This window comes from Hemitrygon akajei, chromosome 6 (assembly GCF_048418815.1).
Source record: "Hemitrygon akajei chromosome 6, sHemAka1.3, whole genome shotgun sequence".
NCBI lineage: Eukaryota > Metazoa > Chordata > Chondrichthyes > Myliobatiformes > Dasyatidae > Hemitrygon > Hemitrygon akajei.
Window position 1 is genome coordinate 92,836,311 of NC_133129.1, and position 22,072 is coordinate 92,858,382.

Genomic DNA, 22,072 nt, shown 5'->3' on the forward strand with positions numbered 1-22,072 from the left:
AATGTAAGTGCATAAATGTGTCTTGCCTTCAACTGGTTTGTATTGGTACTTGTACTTTACATGACCCTACACCCACATCCCTGTAAATGTAATATTTATTCCTTGTTTTCATCAGACTTGATAAATTTCCCACTTCATGCATTTGTTCTCTTCCTCTCAATCTTTCCATGTGGGAATGATTTCCACTTGCTGGAGAAGGAACTGTTCCCGGAATCCCTCGGATTCATCAACATTTGGGACATTTGGGTCAAGCAGACAAGCTTTGTATGGCAGGGACCTCACCTGCTCCTAGGTTGAGATGTACAAAATCCGATCCCAGTAAGGCACTGCAATGTAGCAGTAAGGGGAATGACTTGGGTTCAAATCCTCTGCTGTAAGTAAGGAGCTTGTATGTTCTCCCCGTGAGCTCGTGGGTTTTCTCCAGGTTTTCCAGTTTCCAATTACATTCCAAAGACATATGGGTTAGTAGGTTAATTGATCATGTAATTAAGCAGCACAGACTCAGGCTGGAAGGCCCTGTTATGTGCTGTATCTATGAATAAGTAGTAAACATTGCTGCCATTAGACTGCGATCAGAAAAGGTTTACGAAAATGATCCGGGAATGAAAGGGTTAACATATGAGGAACCTTTGATGTCTCTGGCCCTGTACTTGCTGAAGTTTAGAAGAATGGGCGGGGAAGGGGATTTCACTGAAACCTATCAAATAGTGAAATATCTAGATAGACTGGACATGGAGAAGATCTTTCCTATTATGGGTATGCGTAGTTCCAGAGGGCACAGCCTCAGAATAGAGGAGCATCCCTTTAAAACAGAAATGTGGAGGAATTTCTTTAACCAGAGGGTGATGAATCTCTGGATTTCAATGCCACAGATAAACTCTGGAGGCCAAGACATTGGGCATATTTAAAATAGAGGTTGATCAGTTCTTGATTAGTAAGGCCACTAAAGATCACGGGGAGAAGGCAGGAGAATGAGTTGACTTAAGCAGCTGGCATTTAGGGCAGCAATGAAAGTCCCTCATCTCTGTCAATCTTTGGCCATCTTGTCCATTGTGCCCCAAGTGTAGTTCAGGGACCTCATTTTTGCCTTTGTGGTACAGATATAAGGTGCCTTTGGTCTCCCACATTTCCTCCACCCTTCAGGGGTCCAATTAAGTTTTGTCTTGATGTTGTTGGAGTTGGCCTCTTCTCATCACATGCCTAATCCATCTCCAGTGTTTCCTTATCATGATTATGGCCATGTCCTCTTGATGACACTGAAGCACCAAGACACGATTGGAGAGCTTTCACGGCTGGAAGATACGGAGGATCTGCTGGATGCTTGTGGTGTGGAATGGCTATAGCTTGGCAAATTTGCTCTCTGACACGCGCCAGCCTTCTGACTTGTGCAAGAGTGCGGACAGAACACAGCTCTGGTACAGCTTCACCTAGGTGTGGATGCTGTGTTTGGTTGATCCCCACATGCTGCTCACTGACCTGAAGATGTTTCTAGCTTTGCTGAGTTTGCACTGGATGTCGTCATTGGTCCTGCCATCCTGCTAAGTGATGCTGCCCAGTTAGGTGAATCTGCTGGATAAATCGATGCCCTATCCCTTGATGGGAACAAGAGACCATTGAGGGTCATGGTGTCAGTCTTTCTCTGGTTAACTCTGAGTCCAACCAGTCCACCAAAGTTACACAAGTAGAACGGGGTTGAAAGTGAAAATAAGTCAGCCATAATCAAATGGTGAAGAAGATTTGATGGGCTGAATGGCCTAATTATGGTCTGTGTCTTAGGGCTGATAAATACTTGTGCGTATGGGCTACGCCGTAGCCCTGATTTTCACTTCTGCGTAGGCTCTACGCCGTAGAGAGCATGCGTTGGTGTGCGCCAAAATGCTAGTTGGCAGTGTAGTTTCTATGCCCCTGTGTTGAGTTTCTTCGTGAGAGACATGGACGAGGAAATGTATTTCAAACATTTTCGCATGTCAACAGGTAGATTTGACGATTTGATTCATCTATTTCGCATCGGTGTACAGACATGGCGGAGAAGAAGCAACTGGAAATGCGAAGCTACCAAGCGGACCGATTGCAGTTGTTGCGGTCTGCGTCGCTGTGACGCGTGAGTTACTTTTTTGGGGAGGTGCACGTTACCCTATGGCGTAGGGTACGTGGTACCTACGGCGTAGATGCGACACACAAGTATAAATGAGCCTTAATGGTCTTGTAGTCTATGCAACAGATAGTGTCAATCAATCAGAATCAGGTTTAATATCACCAACATGTTGTGAAATTTGTTAACTTTCCAGCAGTAGTGCAATGCAATACAGGTAGTCCCTGAGTTACGAATGTCTGACTTAAGAACGGAGGAAGGAGAACGCCATCCGCCATTAGCATTGTGTTGAGTGTGTAACTCTGTATTTGGCTTAAATTTTTCTTAGCAAGATTCACCCCGACACTACCCCGCCACCCTTTTCCAGTCAACACCGCTCCCACTTGTCCCATTTAACCTGTCTCAGTGCAGGTGGACTTTAGGACCTGGGGGAGCTTAGGTCAGGATCCGCGGCTGTTGCTAAATCTGCAGTGTTTCTTGTTCCGTTGACGGAAAATGAGCTCGATTGAAAATAAAATGGAAATAATAAAGCGATCAGAAAGAGGTGAAATGCCATCGGTCATTGGAAAAGCGTTAAGCTACAGTCGGTCAACGATCGGAACAATTTTAAAGGGTAAAGTGAGAATGGAGCATGTGAAAGGCCCTGTCCCGATGAAAGCTACAATTACTACTAAGCAACGTAGTGTTTAATTATTGAAATACATACATTTCTTAAGTGTTTTATATGCATAGAAAGGTAAAATATATACTATATACTAAGACAAATGTTTGACTAACTGACCTTAAATAATACTGGATGTACCTGTTCTGACTTATGTACAAATCCGACCTAAAGACGGACTCAAGAACGGAACTTGTTTGTAACCTGGGGACTGCTTGTACATGATCAATATAGAAAAAGCTGTGAATTACATTAAATATATATATTAAATAATTAAATTAAATAAGCAGTTCAAAAGCAGACATAAAAAAGTAGTGAGGTAGTGTTCATGGGTTCAATGTTTATTCAGAAATCAGATGGCAGAGGGCAAGAAGCTGTTCCTGAATTGTTGAGTGTGTGCCTTCAGGTTTCTGTACCTCCCTGATGGTAGCAGTGAGAAGAGGGCATGTCCTGGGTGATGGAGTCCTTAATGATGGACGCCACCTTTTTGAAGTACTGCTGTTTGAAGATGTCTTGGATACTAGGGAGACTAGTGCCCATGATGGAGTTGACTGAGTTTGCAGCTCTCTACAGCTTACTTCGATCCTGTGCAGTAGCAGCACCACCCCCCCATACCAGATGGTGATACAGCCATATTAGAATGCTCTCCATGGTATATCTGTAGAAATTTTCGAGTGTTTTGGGTGACATACCAATTCTTCTCAAACTCCTAATGAAGTATAACCACTGTTGTGCCTTCTTCATAGCTACATCGATATGTTGGGTCTTGAAATTGGGTCTCTCTCTACTTCTGATCCCACTATGAGGACTGGTGTGTGTTCCCTCGTCTTAGCTTTTCTGAAGTCCACAATGAACTCTTTGGTCTTACTGACGTTGAGTGCAAGTTTGTTGCTGTGATGTCACTCAACCAGTTGGTATATGTTGCTCCTATATGCCCTCTTGTCACCATCTGAGATTCTGCCAACAATGGTTGCAAATGGATGTGTCGCTTGCCAGGTCTGAAATGGTAAGGATATACTGGAGTTTGGAGTCATGAACCTTAACGTGCATTCTTCTTTTTTGTAGGTCTCTGCTGCAGATCATTGGGAAACCTCCCCCATTTCGGTATTATACTGAATTTGAAAATGCAATGAACAGTCCAAGAATAGAGAGCTCTTTCCCTCTTCTGCATGCTGGAGGTAAGAAAGCTCTTTCCCTTTTCTGCGTGCCAGAGGTAAGATAATTGGAGAGTTTATGGGGAAAGTAACAGTGTGCCTTCTGATGCATACCTGATAACGGTAATGAGGAAATTGATTTAATTCTGGTGTCCTTCAGACTGCTCCTCTCAGGGGGGATCCAGGAAGGCCGCAGATATTGCCCATCTCTAGTTACCCTGATGATGAAAATTTCATGTTTGAGTTCGGAATCGAATTCATTTGACCCTGATGCTGTCAAACATGTTTGCTTGAGCATGTTGCAAGATTCCATATTGCTATAACCCAATTGGAGGCAGTTGGTGATGATAATAGCTGTAGTAATTAATGCAGAACATTGAAGTCCAGAAGTTCAAAATAAATCTATTATCAAATTGTATGTACACTATACAACCTTGAGATTTGTCTCCTCACAAGCAGCCATAAAACAAAGAAACCCAATACAAGCTACTTTTTAAAAAAAGCTGTCAAACACCCAATGTACAGAAAAAAACCTAAATTATGCAAACAATAAAAGAAAGCAAATAGAATTCAGAATTTATTTAAATCTTGCATCCATCCCTCAATGTGAGGGAGGAAAAGTCTTTTCAGACGGAAGCAACTGAAACAGTTTGTGGTTGGGGTGACTGATGACCCGGATGAACTTCCAGGCCTCCTTTATGCACCTGCTGTTATAAATGTCCTCATGAGGGAAGCGCACATCCACAGATGAGCTGGGCTGTCTGTACCACTCTCTGCAGTGCCCAGCGATCAAAGTTGGTGCAGTTTCTGTACCAGGCGATGATGCAGCTTGTCAGTATGCTCTCAATGATGCCCCTGTAGAAGGTCGAGGATTTGGGGGCTCATGCTGAACTTCATCAGTCGCCTGAGGTGGAAGAGACACTGTTGTGCTTTTTTTTTGTCATGAAGCCGGTGTGTACCGTCCAGGTGAGATAATCAGTGATGTGTATACTGAAAAATTTGAGACTGCTCACCCTCTCAACTGTAGACGCATTGATGTTGATCAAGGCGAGTCTGTCTCCATTCTTCCTATAATCCACAATCAGCTCATTTGTTTTTTCGACATTGAGAAGGGAGGTCGTTATCCTGGCAGTACTGCGTCAAGGTGTCAACCTCTCTCTGTAGGCTGTCTCATCACTGCTAGAAATAAGGCCGATCAAAGTCGTGTCATCTGAGAATTTGATCAGCAGGTTGGAGCTGTGTATGGCAGTACAGTCGTGGGTGTAAAGGGAGTAGAGAAGGGGATGCAGAACACATTCGGATCTGAAGTTTGTGAAAGGGAGCCCATAGCCAAGTCGCCAGTCATCTCTGCAGCTGATTCAGGAGCTCATTAGTTGCAGGCCACAGTCTCAGTTTAGTGCAGAGACGAGTAAACCTCGTCGAACAGCGAGCTGAACTGGCCCGACCCTTGCCTCTGGCCCGATGTGTCATGTGTCTTATTTACTGTAGGAATTGCTGAGTGACTTGGAATCACTTAACTAATAGAAATTTGAACTTCTACGATTTAAAAAAAAAATTGGCTTCTTGGGGAGAGGCTTTCAATCACTACAAGAATCGTCTTTGAGATAAGTAAGGTCAAGGACAGGACATTTGGCTCCTTGAGCTACTCTGCTATCCAGTAGGATTGTAGTATTCTTGCACGATCCCACTCTTCCAAAATCCTGATATCATATTTGGAGTGTGTGCAGTTTTGGTCATCTATCTACAGGAAAGAAATAAATAAGGTTGAAAGAGTACAGAGAAAATTTACAAGGACCTGAGTTATAAGGAAAGATTGACTAGATTAGGACTTTATTCCTTGGAAAGTAGAAGATTGAAAGGAGATTTTTGATAGAGGTATACAAAATTATTAAGGGTATGGATAGGGTTAATGCAAGCAGGCTTTTTCCACTGAGGTTGGGTGGGACTTCAGTTAGAGGTCATGGGTTAAATGTTAAAGGTAAAAAGTTTTAAGGGGAACACAAGGGGAAATTTCTTCACTGAGAGGGTTTTGAGAGTTTGCAACGAGCTGCCAGCACAAGTGGTGCATGCAAGCCCAATTTCAACATTTAAGAGAAGTTTGGATAGGTACATGGGTGGTAGGGGTATGGCTATGTCTCGGTGCAGTTTGATGGGAGTATGCAGTTTAAATGGTTCAGCATGGATTAGATGGGCCATTGGGCCTGTTTCTGTGCTGTACTTTTCTATAACTCTATCCTTCAGAGTCCAGAAATGTATCAATCTCTGTTTTGAATCTATTTGAGGGCCCAGCATCCAAGGCAGCTTGGGATGGAATGTCCTAAATGTTCATAGACTTCTTAAAATTGAGTTAATTTCTTCATTCTCCTTCTGCTTTGTCTTAAGTAACCAACCCTTCCTATCTCAAGCAACAATTTGCTTATTCAGATGAGGCCATTCCTACTTCCAACCAATCAGTTATCCCCATTCCCGCTAGACCTGCAGTTTATTCTCTCCTACCTGCCCACCAAGTCCTCTTTGCCGTTAATCCACACCAAGAAATAACTTGCAGTAGGCAATTAACTAACTGGGACACCTTGGGGATGTGGGAGAAAAATGGAGTATCTGGAAAATTTGTGTGGTCATGGAAAGAACATGCAAACTGCTCACAGACGATATCGGGGGTTGTGATCAAACCTGGGTCCCTGGAGTTGTGCAGCAGTGGCACTAACCACCCTGTTAGCAGCCACCCATGACTCCTCTTAATGTGCTCTATCGGTCTCCCTCAGGCACTTTTACTTGGGACCACTTGTGGTTTGAAACTCTGCTAAGCTTGGGAAAATCTACAGCATACAAGGACGCCATTCTGTCCAGCAAAACCAGACTGGCTCTGGCTCTTCCTATGTTTAGACCATAAGAGATAGGAGCAGAATTAGACCATTTGGGCCATCTAGCCTGCTCTGCAATTTAGTCGTGGGTGATTTATTATCCTCCCCAACCCCATTTTCCTACCTTCTCTCAGTAACCTCTATCAACCTCTGCCTTAAAATACCCAGTATCTGTAGCATCTACCATGTGGCAATGAATTCCACAGATTCTCCACCCTCTGGCTAAAGAAATTTCTTTCTAAAGTGACATCCGTGTATTCTGAGGCTTTGCTGTCTGGTCCTAGACTTCCCCCATTATAGGAAACATCCTCTCCACATACACTCTGTCTAGGTCTTTTAATATTCAATAGGTTTCAATGAGATCAACCCTCATTCTTCTAGACCAGCGAGTGTAAGCCCAGAGCCATCAAACACTTCTCATAAGTTAACCCTTTCATTCATGGGAGAATTCTTGTAAACCTTCTCTGTATTCTCTCCCATACCAGCACATCCTTTGTTAGATAAAGGGCTGAAAACTCCAAGTACACTCTGACCAGTACATTATAAAGCCTCAGCGTTACATCCTTGCTTTTATATTCTAGTCCTCTCAAAATTAATGCGTTAATTTAGAGCGAGAGAATTTGGGGAATGTTTTGCTCTTTGTCGCTATCTCAAGCAGTGAATTCTAGTCCTTTACTGCTTGTTTTGTAATATTGTTTTGTATGAATCCAACTAATTTAAGTTTATGCCACCAGACTAGATCAGATATACCTTACAAGGCTTTTGTAGTTTTGAATACAGTTGGTTCTGGTTAATTTGGACACATCAGGACCAGTACATTTTGGTCCAATTAAGTGGCTGCCCCAATGAGCTAAAGCTTCATGGAAATGGTTTAAAAGGATAACAAATTCAAATTGAGTAACACATTGTGCATTTAAATGAAATTCAGAACAAATTAGAACAATACATTAGAATACTGCATCAGTCCTATCAGACTGTGTATTGGTTCTAAAGAATTAATTGCTGCCGTTTTCTTTTGATTAACTGTACATGAACAAAATCAGTGCAGACTCCCTAGTGCAGATAATGGACTACCTGCATAAAGACAAAAATTTAAAAAAAGGATCAAAAATCACTGTATTTTGAATCAGCATCCTTAGGCCCAAATAGACAATCTCACACAACTGATGCTATTTATAAACTGTTCGGTCTGTAATGTCTAATGTCCATTTCTCACATCTCCAAGCTTGAATATTTGAAACTGAGATTAGTAAAACATTTCCATATTGTCTTACTACTTATTTCTCCGCAACTATCAGTGACAAAAATTACTGCTTTTTAACACAAACATATGAAACTGATGCTGTTTAAAATCTGATTGCTCTAAGCACTATGTAGTATGTAACAACCAAGCAAATGCATGCGACTGACTCTAGTTGGAAACTGTTCGGGAACAGTCTGCTGCCCTAATTAAGTTTCCCGTATAAACAAAGGGAATCCCAGATAGTTTCTCTATTTGATTTTGTTCTTTAAGAGTTGATTGAAATGCTAATGCAATGTTAGCATTCATCTTGAAGCAAATGCAATGTTAGCATTCATTTCAAAAGGACTAGAATATAAAAACAAGGATGTAATGCTGAGGCTTTTTATAAGGCACTGGTGAGGCCTCTTTTGGAGTTGTGTGAGCAGTTTTGGGCCCCTTATCTAAGAAAGGATGTGATGACATTGGAGAGAGTTCAAAGGAGGTTCATAAAAATGATTCTGGGAATGAAAGACTTATCATATGAGGAACATTTGATGGTTCTGGGCCTGTACTTGCTAGAATTTGGAAGAGTGAGGAGGAGGTGATCTCATTGAAACTTTCCAAATGTTGAAAGGCCAAGATAGTGGATGTGGAGAAGATGTTTCCTATAGTGTGGGATTCGAAGACCAGAGCGCACAACCTCAGAATAGAGGGACATCCATTTATAATGGAGATGAGGAGAAATTTCTTTAGCCAGTGGGTTGTGAATCTGAGGAATTCATTGCCACTGGCAGTTGTGGAGGCCAGGTCACTGGGTGTATTTTAAGGCAGGGTTTGCTGGATTCTTGATAAGTCAGGGAGTGAAAGGTTACTGGGAGAAGGCAGGAGAATGGGATTGAGAGGGAAATGGATTAGCCATAATCAAATGGTGGTGGAGACTCAGTGGGCCAAATGGCCTAGTTCTGCTCCTATGTTTTATGGAAATATACGGCCACCCCAATTAACCAATGGCCCAACTAACCAGAATCCTGTTAATCCTAATTAATCTGTCTTTCATTCTTGTTCCAAAGACAATCCCTACCTAAGCAGTCTCTCCTGATAATTATAATTCTAGGAACATTCCTTCACCCTCTCTTGTGCTTCCTGAATGTGGCAACCAGAACTGTACACAGTTCTCAAGCTGTGGTCTAATTAATGTTGCATATAATTGAACCATGATGTCTTTGTTCTTGTATTCATTTTCTTCACTAATAAAGGTAAGTATACCTTATGCCTTCAAGGATCAAAGTAAATTTATGTCACCATGTACTACCCTGAGACTCATTTTCTTGCAGGCATCCACAATAGAACAAAGTACAGTAGAATTAATGAAAAACAAACACAATAACAAACAACCAATGTGTAAAAGACACATTATACAAATGCAAATAAAAACAAATAATAAATTAATCCATCGGTAAATACATAATACTGAGAACATGAGTTGTAGTCCTAGAAAGTGAGTCCATAGGTTAAACCTAACATCTTATTTACTGTTTCTCTCTCTCACCTTATCTCCTTACCTGCCCATCACCTCCCTCTGGAGCTCCTCCTTCCCTTTCTTCCGTGGTCTTCTGTTCTCTCTTATCAGATCCCTCCTCCTCCAGCCCTTTATTTCTCACCAGTCATATTCCCAGCTCTTTACCCCTCCGCCTCTCCCAGTTTCAGCTATCACCTGCCATCTTGTACTTCTTTTCCCCTTCTCCCCACCTTCTTTGTCTGGCTCCTTCCCCCTTCCTATCTAGTCCTAATGAAGAGTCTTAGCCCGAAATGTTGACTGTTTACTGTTTTCCGTAGATGCAGCCTGGCCTGCTGAGTGGCTCCAGCGCTTTACATGTATTACATCTTATTTATGTGTCCTGTTTGGGGTTTTGTGGTCATTCACCTCAGGGTGTCCTTCTACCTCTGCACCTGTCGTTCCTAACTTAAAAAAAAAGAAAGTTAAAAAAAAAATGAAAAATGCATTTTCTTTTAATCTGAAATAAAAATAGAAAATCTTTAGAAATACTCAGTAGGTCAGGTAATATTTTATTTTTATCTAGTTATATAGCATTTCATTTTATTTAGATAACAGCCTCTACCAGGCCAATGAGCCTACACCACCCAATTACACTCATGTAACCAATTAACCCACTAACATGTACATCTTTGGAATGTGGTAGGAAACCCATGCAGTCATGGGGAGAACCTACAAACTCCTTACAGATGACAGTGGGAATTGAACCCAGGTCGCTTTAATAGTGCTTTAATACAGTGCCATCCTTAATAAGTGGAGAGGGAAACTGAGTTAATGCTCCGGGTCAAAGATCCTTCATCAAATGACCTGAAGCATTAATATCATTTCTCTTTCTAGCATTTTTCTGTCTTCAATGAAAGCCCTCTTGTAGTGACACAGTCCCCACAAGAACCACCCACTCACTGGTTAGCCCTCAGTGGCTACTTCAGCTTGTTTTACCTCTGAGATACAGAGTAGTTTATGTCCATGTTTGTAACTATGGAAGAGAGTTTCTGACCTACTGAGAATGTGAGAGTTGATGGACCTATTCACACAGTTTGTTCCAAGAAAAATTGTGAAGAAGGAAGAGAGTCTCCCAACCGTGGGGATGTTGGATTGTCATTGGACCAAGATGTATCTTCAACAGTTAACAGTGCTGACGAGGGAGAATCATCGAGCTCAGGCAGTGTTTCCCAGAACAAGAAGGTTTGTACGTTTGTTGTTACATTATTATCTGTTGCATTTGACCCACTTTAAGCTTTCTGTGTTGTGTGAGCTTTCTGATGCAGTTCCTCTCCTGTCAAGCACTTTACAACGTGCTTCAGAGGTGGGATAAGACAATTACTTGGCTCTTTCTTTGCCAAAATCTCTAATTTTTACCCCTCTGACAGGCAGTGTAAAGGCCATTGACATACTCTATGCTTTATGGCAACATAGCTTCCAAATTTTATTTGTTTGTTTATTTAATGGGATGCAGCGTGGAATAGGCCCTTCTAGCCCTTTGAGCCACGCTGTCCAGCAATCCTCTGATTTAATCTTAGCCTAATCACAAGACAACTTACAATGTCCAATTAATCTGCCATTTGGAATGCCTTTGGACAGTGGGATGAAGCCAGAGGACCTGGAGGAAGCCTATGTGGTCACGGGAAGAATGTAGAAACTCCTTACAGGGAATTGAGCCCGAGCTGCCTGTACTGCAAAGTGTTATGCTAACCACTGTGCTATCGTGCTGCCCAACTTGTTTGGGCAATGATTCTGAAATTGTATTGGTTCATCCCTATAGTTGGAGCATGCACAACACACAGTCAATGGGAGTTCCTATGTGCAAACTTATATGGCAGCTGTTCTTGGCGAACTCAGTGCCATGGTAGCATAGCAGTTAGTTAGACACTATTACAGCTCAGGATGTCCAAGTTCGGAGTTTAATTCTGACTTAATCTGTAATCTATGGGTTTTCTCCGGGTGCTCTGGTTTCCTCCCACAGTCCAAAGATGTACCAGTTAGTAGGTTAATTGCTCATTGTAAATTAGGCTAGGGTTAAATTGGCGGCTTGCTGAGCAGTGTGGCTTGAAGGCTATTCCGCGCTGTATCTCAATAAATACGTGTAAATAAATTTTCACATGCTAAATTGTGCTCAATTCAGTTTGCTCTTGCTTTGCCACAACTCCCCATCCTCAATTCCACCCCCCACACACACACCCATGCTAACTACTACATATTCTTGAATCAAATCATCCTGGGGTTCCTGATTCCGGAGTTGATCCCTTGAACCTCTGCCCCAAAGCATCTTGATGACCTTTGACATGAGACAAGGCCAAGGCTGAAAGCATGTCTCCTGTCAAAACCCGTGAGGCTCTGTAACAAGCTTTGCTTTTGGAGATGTGTTTGATTGGTTGACTGCAGAATCTGACAATGAGTTAGATTTTTGCAGTTCTCCTGTTGTGCCTTCGAAGATGGCTTTGAAGTGAGTCTTAAGTTTTAAGTGACATGGACGTCCACAGCAAGGACGTGGAAGCTGTCTTGGATCTGTAGTGGAGCAGTGACTGGATCTGGTCGGCACCTCTCTGTGGGATTCTAACCATGGCTCGCCAACTACTCTGGTCTTGTGCATGCTTCTCCACCTGTTTGGGAACAAGTTTGGTGTGCTTGGAGATGTAAAAAGCATCACAATTTAAATATTTAAAAATATTAAAACCAAAGGTTTTAAGCATTAAAATAAAGTAAAAAGTAACTTGCCTTTCTCTTCCTAATCCCTTGGGTGTGATGCCTTAGTCAAGTAAATGTAGATTGGTAAATGGTGCACCAAAAATGCACCAGGTTTGGCCGGTGGAGTTATGTGGAGATACATTCCCCAGCAGAATCCAGAATGGCATCAGACTGTGCCAGGCGGAGTCCTGCTGCAGAAACCTTAGGAACACTGATGTACAGAGTGATATTGGGGTTATAAGTCATAATTCCCTGAAAATGGTTACAGGTTAATAGAGAATGCACATGGTATAGACTCAACAGATTATGCAGATGCTGAAATCCAGAGCAACACACACAAAATGCTGGAGAAACTTAGTAAGTCAAGCAGTCGTTTCAGGCCGAGACCCTTCATCAGGACTGGAAAAGGGGAGGGGAAGAAGCCAGAATAAGGAAGTCAGGGGAGGAAGTCCAGAATAAGAAGGTGGGAAGGAGGGGAAGGAATGTAGCCTGGAGCCCGATGACATGAACATTGATTTATCTAACTTCCAGTAATTTCTTCCTACCGCCTTCCACCTCTCTTTTTCCATTCCCTATTCTAACTCCCCTTTCTGTTCCTCATCTGCCAATCGCCTTCCTGTGGTGCCGCTCCTCTTCCCCTTTCTCCTATGGTCCATTCTCCTCTCTTATCAGATACCTTCTTCAGCCTTTTACCTTTTCCACCTATCACCTCTCAGCTTCTCACTTTGTACCTCCTTTGCCACCCACCCACCTTCCCTCTCACCTATCACCTGCCAGCTTATACTCCTTCTTCTTCCCCTACCACCTTTCTCTGGCCTCGTCCCCTCCTCCTTTCCAGTCCTGATGAAGGGTCTCGGCCTGAGACGTCTGCTCTTTATTCTCCTCCACAGATGCTGCCTGACCAACTGAGCTTCCCCCGGTGTTTTGTGTGTGTTACTGTGGATTTCCAGTATCAACAGAATCTTTTATGTTTATGATTATCTGCTTTCGGGATGCAATCAAATCCAGAGGCATTTTATTTTCCTGTAGTCTTGGCAACTGTCTGAGTGCTGAGAGCTTGTGATCTGCTGGTATGAGAACTGGTGAATCTGTGGAATTCATTGCCATGGATGGCAGTGCAGGCCAAGTCATTGGGTATATTTAAAGTGGAGGTTGCTACATTCTTGATTAGTCAGGGCGTCAAAGGACAAGGCATGATAATGGGGGAAAATAAATCAGCTATGATGGAAGGGTGGAGCAGACTTGATGGACCGAATGGCCTAATTCTATTTCTATATCTTATAGTCTTGAGGACTGAGATTTCATTTCAACAATGAGAGAAGTCCTTCTTTGGCTCCTGATTCAGCAATGCTTGGGGGCACAGATTCCGATGCCAACATTTCAAGCTTTTTCATCTCCCTTTAATTGCTTCCTTTGCTTTTTTTGCCCAGTTTCCCCTGAACTTCTCCCAGACTCTACCTCTCACCCACACTCTTGGGATAACACTGGACTGTAGCGATGTACTATGGCCCCGTGCAGGTTTGCTGCGAAGTCCTGTATGTGCGGCATGGGGTAGCAGTCTGGTTCAGCGAGGGGTAGCCTCGTTCAGTCTGCGGTAGTCGCCGCATGGTCTCCAACCCCTGGCTGCTTTGGGCACCATGTGCAGGGGGGAGGCCCATGGGCTGTCGGACCTCCGTACGATCCCCAATTCCTCCATCCTCTTGAACTCCTCCTTCGCCAGGTGGAGCTTTTCCGGGGGAGCCTTCGTGCGCGTGCGTGGAGGGGTGGTCCCTGGGGCGGAATGTGGTGCTGTACCCCGTGTCTGGGCATGGCTGCCGTGAACTGCGGTGCCAGAATCGATGGAAAGTCCACCAGGATTCTGGTGAATTCGTTGTCCGACAGCGTGATGGAGTCCAGATGTGGGGCCAGCAACTTGGCTTCACCCAGGGAGAATGTCTGGAAAGTCTCGGCATGTACCAGTCTTTTCCCTTGCAAGTGTCGTGGTTTCTCGTGCCCCACAAATGACCAGGAGACGCAGAAGATTCTTCAAGAAGTATTAAATTTGCAAATCAAAGCTGAGACAGTCATGGAGCTAGTCGCCGATTGCCCACCGATCCTTGTACATAGCGTCTCCTGGTTTAGTTGCATTAGCATATCCAATCGGTCTACAGTTGCTTATCACAAGTACATCTGCCACTATTGTTTCTACCCATTGACTTAATCCTGTTCTAATCTACATCTCTTAGCTACCTCCCATTAACACCCCATTGTCTTCTACATTCTTAAGATTTCATTCTCCTACTAAATTGGATACATGCATAGCAAATAGCAAGTTCAAAGCTGACTACATAGTTTTGGTTACACAGCAAACAATGCAACTTTTATACTCCAATATATGTCGACCAGCAGGCTGTGAGCTCGCAAGAAGTCCGTCCCCAGGAGTGGTTGGGCCACCGTGGCCAGTGTGAAGTCCCACGTGAACCGGCTGGTGCCGAACTACAGCTGCACTGTGCGGGTGCCGTAGGTCCGTATTGTGCTGCCGTTTGCGGCCCTCAGGGTGGGTCCTGGCTTCCTGTTGCGGGTGTTGTACCCCGTTGGGGGCAAGACGCTGATTTCCACTCCGGTGTCGACCAAGAAGCATACAAGAGTGTCCCAGACATACAAGAGGCTGTCCCGGTGGCCAGCTGCCATAGTCATTAGCGGCAGCTGGCCCTTGCAGGGTGGGCGACAACGGTGGGCTTTTGTGCCCCATCGCTGGTGGTAGAAACACCAATGTTCACTGGCCTCCTCACTCCTGTCTCTGTGTTGTGTGCGCCCCCCTGCCGGGCCTGGTATGGCCCGCTGTTGGGCGCGTGGCCTGGTAATCTGACTGACGGACGCCACACTCTGTCTCTTGGCTTTCCACAGCACGTCTGCCCGGGCCGCCACCTTCCGGGGGGTCGCTGAAATCTGCGTTGGCCAGCAGCAGATGTATGTCCTTGGGCAGTTGCTCCAGGAACGCTTGCTCGAACATGAGGCAGGGCTTGTGTCCGTCAGCCAGGGCCAGCATCTCGTTCATCAATGCTGACGGCAGCCTGTCTCCCAATAACCGTCCAGGTGAAGCAGGCGGGCACCCCGCTCACGCCGTGAGAGGCCAAAGGTCCCAATGAGCAGCGCTTTGAATGCTTCATATTTGCCTTCTTCCGGGGGCGACTGTATGAAATCCGCAACCTGGGTGGCTGTCTCCTGGTCAAGGGTGCACACCACGTGATAGTAACGCGTGGAATCAGAAGATATCTGCCGAATCTGGAACTGGGCTTCTGTTTGGCTAAACCACACGCGTGGTCGCAGCGTCCAGAAAGTCAGCAGTTTTAGCGAAACTGCGTGAACAGATGAAGAGTCGGTCATCTTTGGTCCAAATCCTGTTTGGACCATCGGGGTCACCAATGTAGCGATGTACTACATACAGAGCTAGAGATGACGTGCAGTCGGTAAGTCATTTCGAGACTAGTTTATTCAAACTTCGGCGCTGGCATTTAATCCCTAGCGCCTGCCCTCTCCGGGCGGAAATGACGTCAGAGGTGCATTACCGAAGTCTCCCCCCGTGCGCTGGCTATTTGTGGGCCGGTTCGCCTGCGCAGAAAGTGGGTCGCCACAGGACAACATTTTTTTTTGTAGGTTTTGTTCCCTCAAAGTTCTTTTCTTTATGATAGACCAGTTGAAGCTGAACACAAATCTAACTTCAGATGACTTGTAACGTAGGAATTTGGAGAAACAAGAAATTAACTTTTATTGAATATAATGTGCTTAATTGACCCTTTGCAATAGTTCAACTAAGCTAAAAATGTTTTGTTGATGATTCTTGTTTATACTCAGTGTCTGAGGCTTCTTGCCTCTTGCTTTGGGCCAATTAGGCAGTCCAGCGCTTTTCTGTCTCTGAAGGGGTTGATATCATTGAAGCGATTGCAGAAGATGAGCGAGTGCTCAGCACCATCTATCAGTCTCTTGCTCACTTCTGCCAGAGGAAGATGTCTGTGCATGACATTCTCTTCTTCTTGCTCGCTGCTCATGAAGGAAGGGCCCTTCAACGATGATCAACCACATCATTGATAGATTTTAGATGCCCTGATACTGTTCCTCCATGACCGCAATATCCTGGTGAAACCTTTCACCGTGCTCGTCACTGATAGTGCCAAGATTTGCAGAGAAGAAGTCTTAACTGGGAATGCAGAAAATGAATCTTTAGTGACATGTTGCACTTCATGGTTTCAACTTGCATTGTGGGCAACATTTTAATTGACTTGAATTATGAATTGAAATAACAAATATAGGTGATTAGAAAAAATAGTGAATGATAGGGAAATTTTAAGGTGATTTTCATGACCAGCAGACACCCAAAAGTATTTAGGAAGCAAAATCTTTGTTGTTCAATGTAATTTGCAGTGACCAATTAACCTGTCAATTTGTATATACGAATCAGGTTTATTATCACTTTATCACTGAAATATGTCATGAAATTTGCTGTTTTGAGTCAGCAGTACAGTGCAATTCATAAACATAAAGTACCATAATAAGTAGTGCAAAAAGAGTGTAAAACAATTTTGTTCACCGAAGTATCTGGGACTGTGACTGCAGATTTCAACTATAGTAGTACTAAATGGGAATATTTGATGATTCCTTTCGGAGATGCAAGCAAAGAGCTGCCACTCTTTGGCATCATCTTAATCAACTCTTTTGAGCACCCAGAGGAACACACAATGACGGGAGAAAATGTTCAGATAATTCGTGGGCAGTGCTGGAGGCTGGGATCTAACCAAGGCCACTGGAGCAACCCTATCACTCTTAACAGGCAAACTAATTAGTAAAGACACATAAAGGTTGCATCCAAGAGTCTTGAAGAAAGTTGCTGCTGGGACTGTAGATCTATAGGTTACAATCTACCAACTTCCTTTGGATTTTGTGAAAGTCACAGGGACTTCACCAAGAGGGCAGTGAGAGTGTGGGACAAGCTGACAGTGCAAGCTCAATTTCAACATTTAAGAGAAGTTTGGATAGGTATGTGGATGGGAGGGCCACGGTCCCGGTGCAGGTCAATGGGAGTAAGCAGTTTAAATGGTTCAGCATGGACTGGATGGGCTGAAGGGCCTGTTTCTGTGCTGTACTTCTCTATGACTGTGACTGGAAAACTGCACTATTAAAAATATTAATCACAAAATGATGGGTACAGAAGGGAAGTAACCGTAGACTGTCATTGAGAAAAAAATGTAATACATCATTATAGAGGTAACAGCTGTACATCTTAAATCATGAGACCTCAAATGATCTCAATGTAGTTTTATGGAGAATATTGGGAAAACCACTTTAAATTAATCCCCAATTTAAGAAACATAAATCTGACTAGGCTCTTGGCCAAAAGAAAACAGACCGAGAAAGTGATTTAAGATGAGAAGTATCCACGCATGTATTTCTTTTTTTCATGTTTAGGCAAGGTATTCGGGTGTCGTTGCCCCATTCGCCACGAGGACATTATCACATCCGTCTTTCCAATCTTTTTACACCGCTGTTTCGTATCGGCAGAGACAGAGACCGATCACAGAAACCAGCAGCTCCACCTTCAAGAACAAAGATTCCGTTGATTCCTGCTCATCAGCTGACTCTAAGGCAAAATATGAAGCCACGGGCTTCCATTCCCAAGCAATTGACAGTAAGAGGAATAAGAACTTTGCAGTAAGACCTTAAAATCACATATTAATAGTCATAGAACATTATAGCACAACATAGGCCCTTTGGCCCACGATGTTGTGCCAGCCTTCTAACCTACTCTAATATCAATCTATCCCTTCCCTCTTAGATAGCCTTCCATTTTTCTATCATCCATGTGCCTATCTAAGAGTTTCTTAAATGCCCCCTAATGTAGCTGCCTCTACTACCATCCCTGGCAGGGTGTTCCACATACCCACCACTCTCAGAGTAAAGAATTTACCAAAAGACATAGGAGCAGAATTAGCACATTTGGCCCATTGAGTCTTCTCCACCATTCCATCCTGGCTGATTTATTTTTCCTCTCAGCCCCATTCTCCTGCCTTCTCCCTGTAACCTTTGACAACCTTTCTATTTCAGAGCCTATCAACCTCCACTTTAAATATACTTAATGATGGCAATGAATTCCACAAATTCACCACTTTCTGGCTAAAGAAATTCCTCCTCATCTTTTTTCTAAATGGACATTCGTATATTCTGAGGCTGTGCCCTCTTGGTCCTAGACTCTCCCACTATAGGAAACATCCTCTCCCTATCTAGGCTTTCAATATTCGATAGGTTTTAATGAGATCCACCCTAATTTGTCTAAATTCCAGCGAGTATAGGCCCATAGCCACCAAACACTCCTCGTATGTTAACTCAAATCAATACACGTATTTTCTTGTGATATATGTTGCCTGGCCTGCTGAGTTCCTCCAGCATTTTGTGTGTGTTGCTTTGGATTTCCAGCATCTGCATATTTTCTAGTGTTTGTCATATGTTAACTCTTTCATTTCCGTGTTTGTTCTCGTGAACCTTCTCTGATCTGCCTCCAATGCCAGCACATCTTTTCATAGATAAGCCTAAAACTAAGAGTTTCTTAAATGCCTCTGATATGTCTGCCTCTACCACCACCTGCTCCACACACGCACCACTCTGTGTAAAGAACTTGCCTCTGACCCTTATACTTTTCTCCAATTACCTTAAAGCTATGCCTTCTTGCCTTAGCCATTTCCGCCCCGGGAAAATGTCTGCCAATCCACTCTATCTATGCCTCTTACCATCTTGTTCAGTAAGAGGAATAAGAACTTTGCAATAAGACCTTTAAATGCTGTGAGCTTTACAGCAAACAGCCTCTTGTTCTCCTTCATTCCGAAAGTCATAGAGCTGGTGTAGAAACAGGTCTTTTACTTTACATAGCCCATGCTGACCACCCAACTATTTTTACACTAATCTTACCCTAACCGATTTTATATCCCTCCACATTCCCACCAATATCGCAGACTGTAACACCAACTCCAACCTAGGGGCAGTTTGCAGTGGCCATTTGACATACCTGTCCACACACTTTGTTTTTGGGTAAGTGGAAGGCACTACCGGCTGTGCCACTGTGCCTGTATTCAATAACATGCCCTCATAATTTTACACCTAGTGTTTCCCTAATACTTTGACCCCTCTGATGCTGTGAATTACCAGTTATAGCTGAGACCTGAATAAGTAAAGACAGTCTAACTCACCTTGTCCTTGACCTTTCCATTTCAGTGCCCGCTCTCCACCAGTGTGAGTTTTTCTACACTGACCCAATGCTGCCTTCCGGTTATCGAGTTTACAACCATCTTTCGCTTCCCACACGCCAGGTAATTATCATCTTCATCATCATCATTATATGCTGTGCTGTGTTGTATGACATGGGCAATTGTGGTCTTCCATGACCATGATTGTTCTTGGCAAATTTTTATGCAGAAGTGGTTCGCCATTGCCTCCTGCTGGACAGTATCTTTACAAGATGGTGTTCCCAGCCATTATCAATACTTAAGAGATTGTCGGCCTGGCATCAGTGATTGCTTATGATAAGCACCAGCTGTTCATATGACCATCTACCACCTACTCCCATGACTTCATGTGACCTTAACTTGGGGGGGTTGGGTGTGGGGGTGGGGGGAGTCAGGTGTAAGCACCTTGTCCAAGGGTGACCTGTAGGCTAGCATAGGGAAGGAGCACCTTACACTTCGGTAGAGACGTATCTCCACCTTGTATCTCCTACCCCAAGTGAATCTATGAGCAATTAGAAAGCAGCACTCTACACCCTTGTTGTTAATTCTGAAGTGGAGATACTACAGTGAAGTACACTTAGAGGCCATTTTATTAGGTGGGTGCTGAACGTAGGTTTTTGATCTTCTGCATCTGTAGCCCACTCACTTCAAGGTTTGATGTGTTGTGCATTCAGAGATGTTCCTCCGCACACCACTGTTGTAACGCATGATTGTTTGAGTTACTGTCGCCTTCATGTCAGCTTGAACCCATTTTGCCACTCCTCTGACCTCTTTCATTAACAAGCTGTTTTCATCCACAGAACTGCTGCTCACTAGATTTTTTTTTTTGTTTTCGCACCATTCTCTGTAAACTCTAGAGACTGTAGTGTGTGAAGGTCCCAGGAAGTCAGTAGTTTCTGAGATACTCCAACCACCCTGTCTGGCACCAACAATCATTTCATGGCCAAAGTCACTTAGATCACATTTCTTCCCCATTCTGTTGTTTGGTCTGAACAACATTTGATCCTTTTGACCATGTCTGTAAGCTTTTATGCATTGAGTTGCTGCCACATGATTGGCTGATTAGATATTTGCATTAACGTACAGGTGTACCTGATAAAGTGGCAACTTAGTATAGGTAATCAACTGGCCTATCCAATGATATGTCTAATTTAATTTCACTCTTCCCAACTGATTCCTTAATATTAAAATATTTACATTTTTTTCGATTGTAAGTTACTATGGTATCTGCTTCTCTCAACAGGTCAAGTTTTGATTTTTTTTCTGTCTCCTGGAACTCTTATCCATTATTTTTATGTGTCCTAAACTAGCAATGGAAAATCTTTAATGAACTTCTGAGACAGTAGTGTAGCAGTTACCGTAACACTTAATGGTGCCAGCAGTTGGTGTTCAATTCCTGCTGCTTTCTGTAAGGAGTTTGTATGTTCTCATGACTGTATGGGTTTCCTCTGTGTGCTCCGGTTTCTTCCCACCTTCCAAATATGCGTGGGCTAGGGTTTGTAAGTTGTGGGCTTGCAATGTTGGCACTGGAAATTTGGTGACACTTGCAGTCAGCCCTGAGCACCTCCTTGGACTGTGGTTGATGATGCAAACGATGCATTTTACTGTATGTTTTGATGTACACTCAGACCCCATTTAACACTACTCCGCTTAGCGCTGATTCATTACTATGTGATTTATTGAAATCTTAAAAAAATGACAAAAATTCATTCTAAGCAACACTTAAAACTTCTCAAGAGCGGCTGCCATTACAGTAAACATTCAATCAGCCAATGAGAGTGCTTTACATACACTCTGAGCCACTCACAGCCAATCATGTATTAATTCATGCTCTGCCTCCCCTGCGTGTGCAAACATTCTAGCTCCTTCGCAAATTTATTTAATTTTTTTCACCCATAATGTCTGGAAAACGGCCTGCAACTTCCAGTGAGGGTAGTCAGAATCAGAATCAGGTTTATTATCACCGGCATGTGACATGAAATTTGTTAATTTAGCAGCAGCAGTTCAATGCAATACGTAATCTAGCAGAGAAAAAAAATCTAAGTTGTCTAGGAAAAGCATTAGTATGGATGTGAAGTTGCAAGTGATACGGTGTTTTGAAGCTGGTCAGTGTCAGTTTGATGTTGGCGCCTCTTTGAAATTGGCTACATTGATGATCAGAACAATAATTAAAAAATACAAACAAGATAAAAGCTTCTGCAATGATAACCTCAAAGTTTTCATCAATGAAGGTGACTTGTTCAAGGAGCCATTTGCTTGAAAAAAAATAGAAAATACAGTTAGACTAAATATGAGTGGATGTCCAAACACAATGAAACATGCCCCTAAGCCAGTTGATAATAATGGAACAGAATGGAATAATAATAATAATAATGGAATATCATCTTCAATCATATTCAAGAAGAAGATATGTCGGTAACATTCACAGGTAGCTCTGATGGATTTAAATAGCGCAGTAACCTCCATAGCAGCTGGTGCAGCCAGCACGAGCCTTAATAACGAAGAGCTTCGAGAATTGGCAGAGCAACGTATCCTGGGTGAATCTGAAGACATGGATGGAGAAGAGGAAATGCCAGCAAGAAACCTCAC

At 43.3% G+C, this 22,072-nt stretch overlaps 1 protein-coding gene across 2 annotated transcripts in view; it reads left to right on the forward strand.

The window, feature by feature from the left end:
• LOC140729279 (uncharacterized) overlaps nucleotides 1-22,072 on the forward strand; it is a 35,335-nt gene that overhangs the window by 7,513 nt on the left and 5,750 nt on the right. For both annotated transcript variants that reach the window (XM_073048878.1, XM_073048876.1), the window contains exons 4-7: nucleotides 3,819-3,931; nucleotides 10,585-10,733; nucleotides 17,676-17,895; nucleotides 19,473-19,567. In XM_073048878.1, coding sequence (XP_072904979.1) covers nucleotides 3,819-3,931; nucleotides 10,585-10,733; nucleotides 17,676-17,895; nucleotides 19,473-19,567 — 577 coding nt within the window. The remainder of the gene's footprint in view (nucleotides 1-3,818; nucleotides 3,932-10,584; nucleotides 10,734-17,675; nucleotides 17,896-19,472; nucleotides 19,568-22,072) is intronic.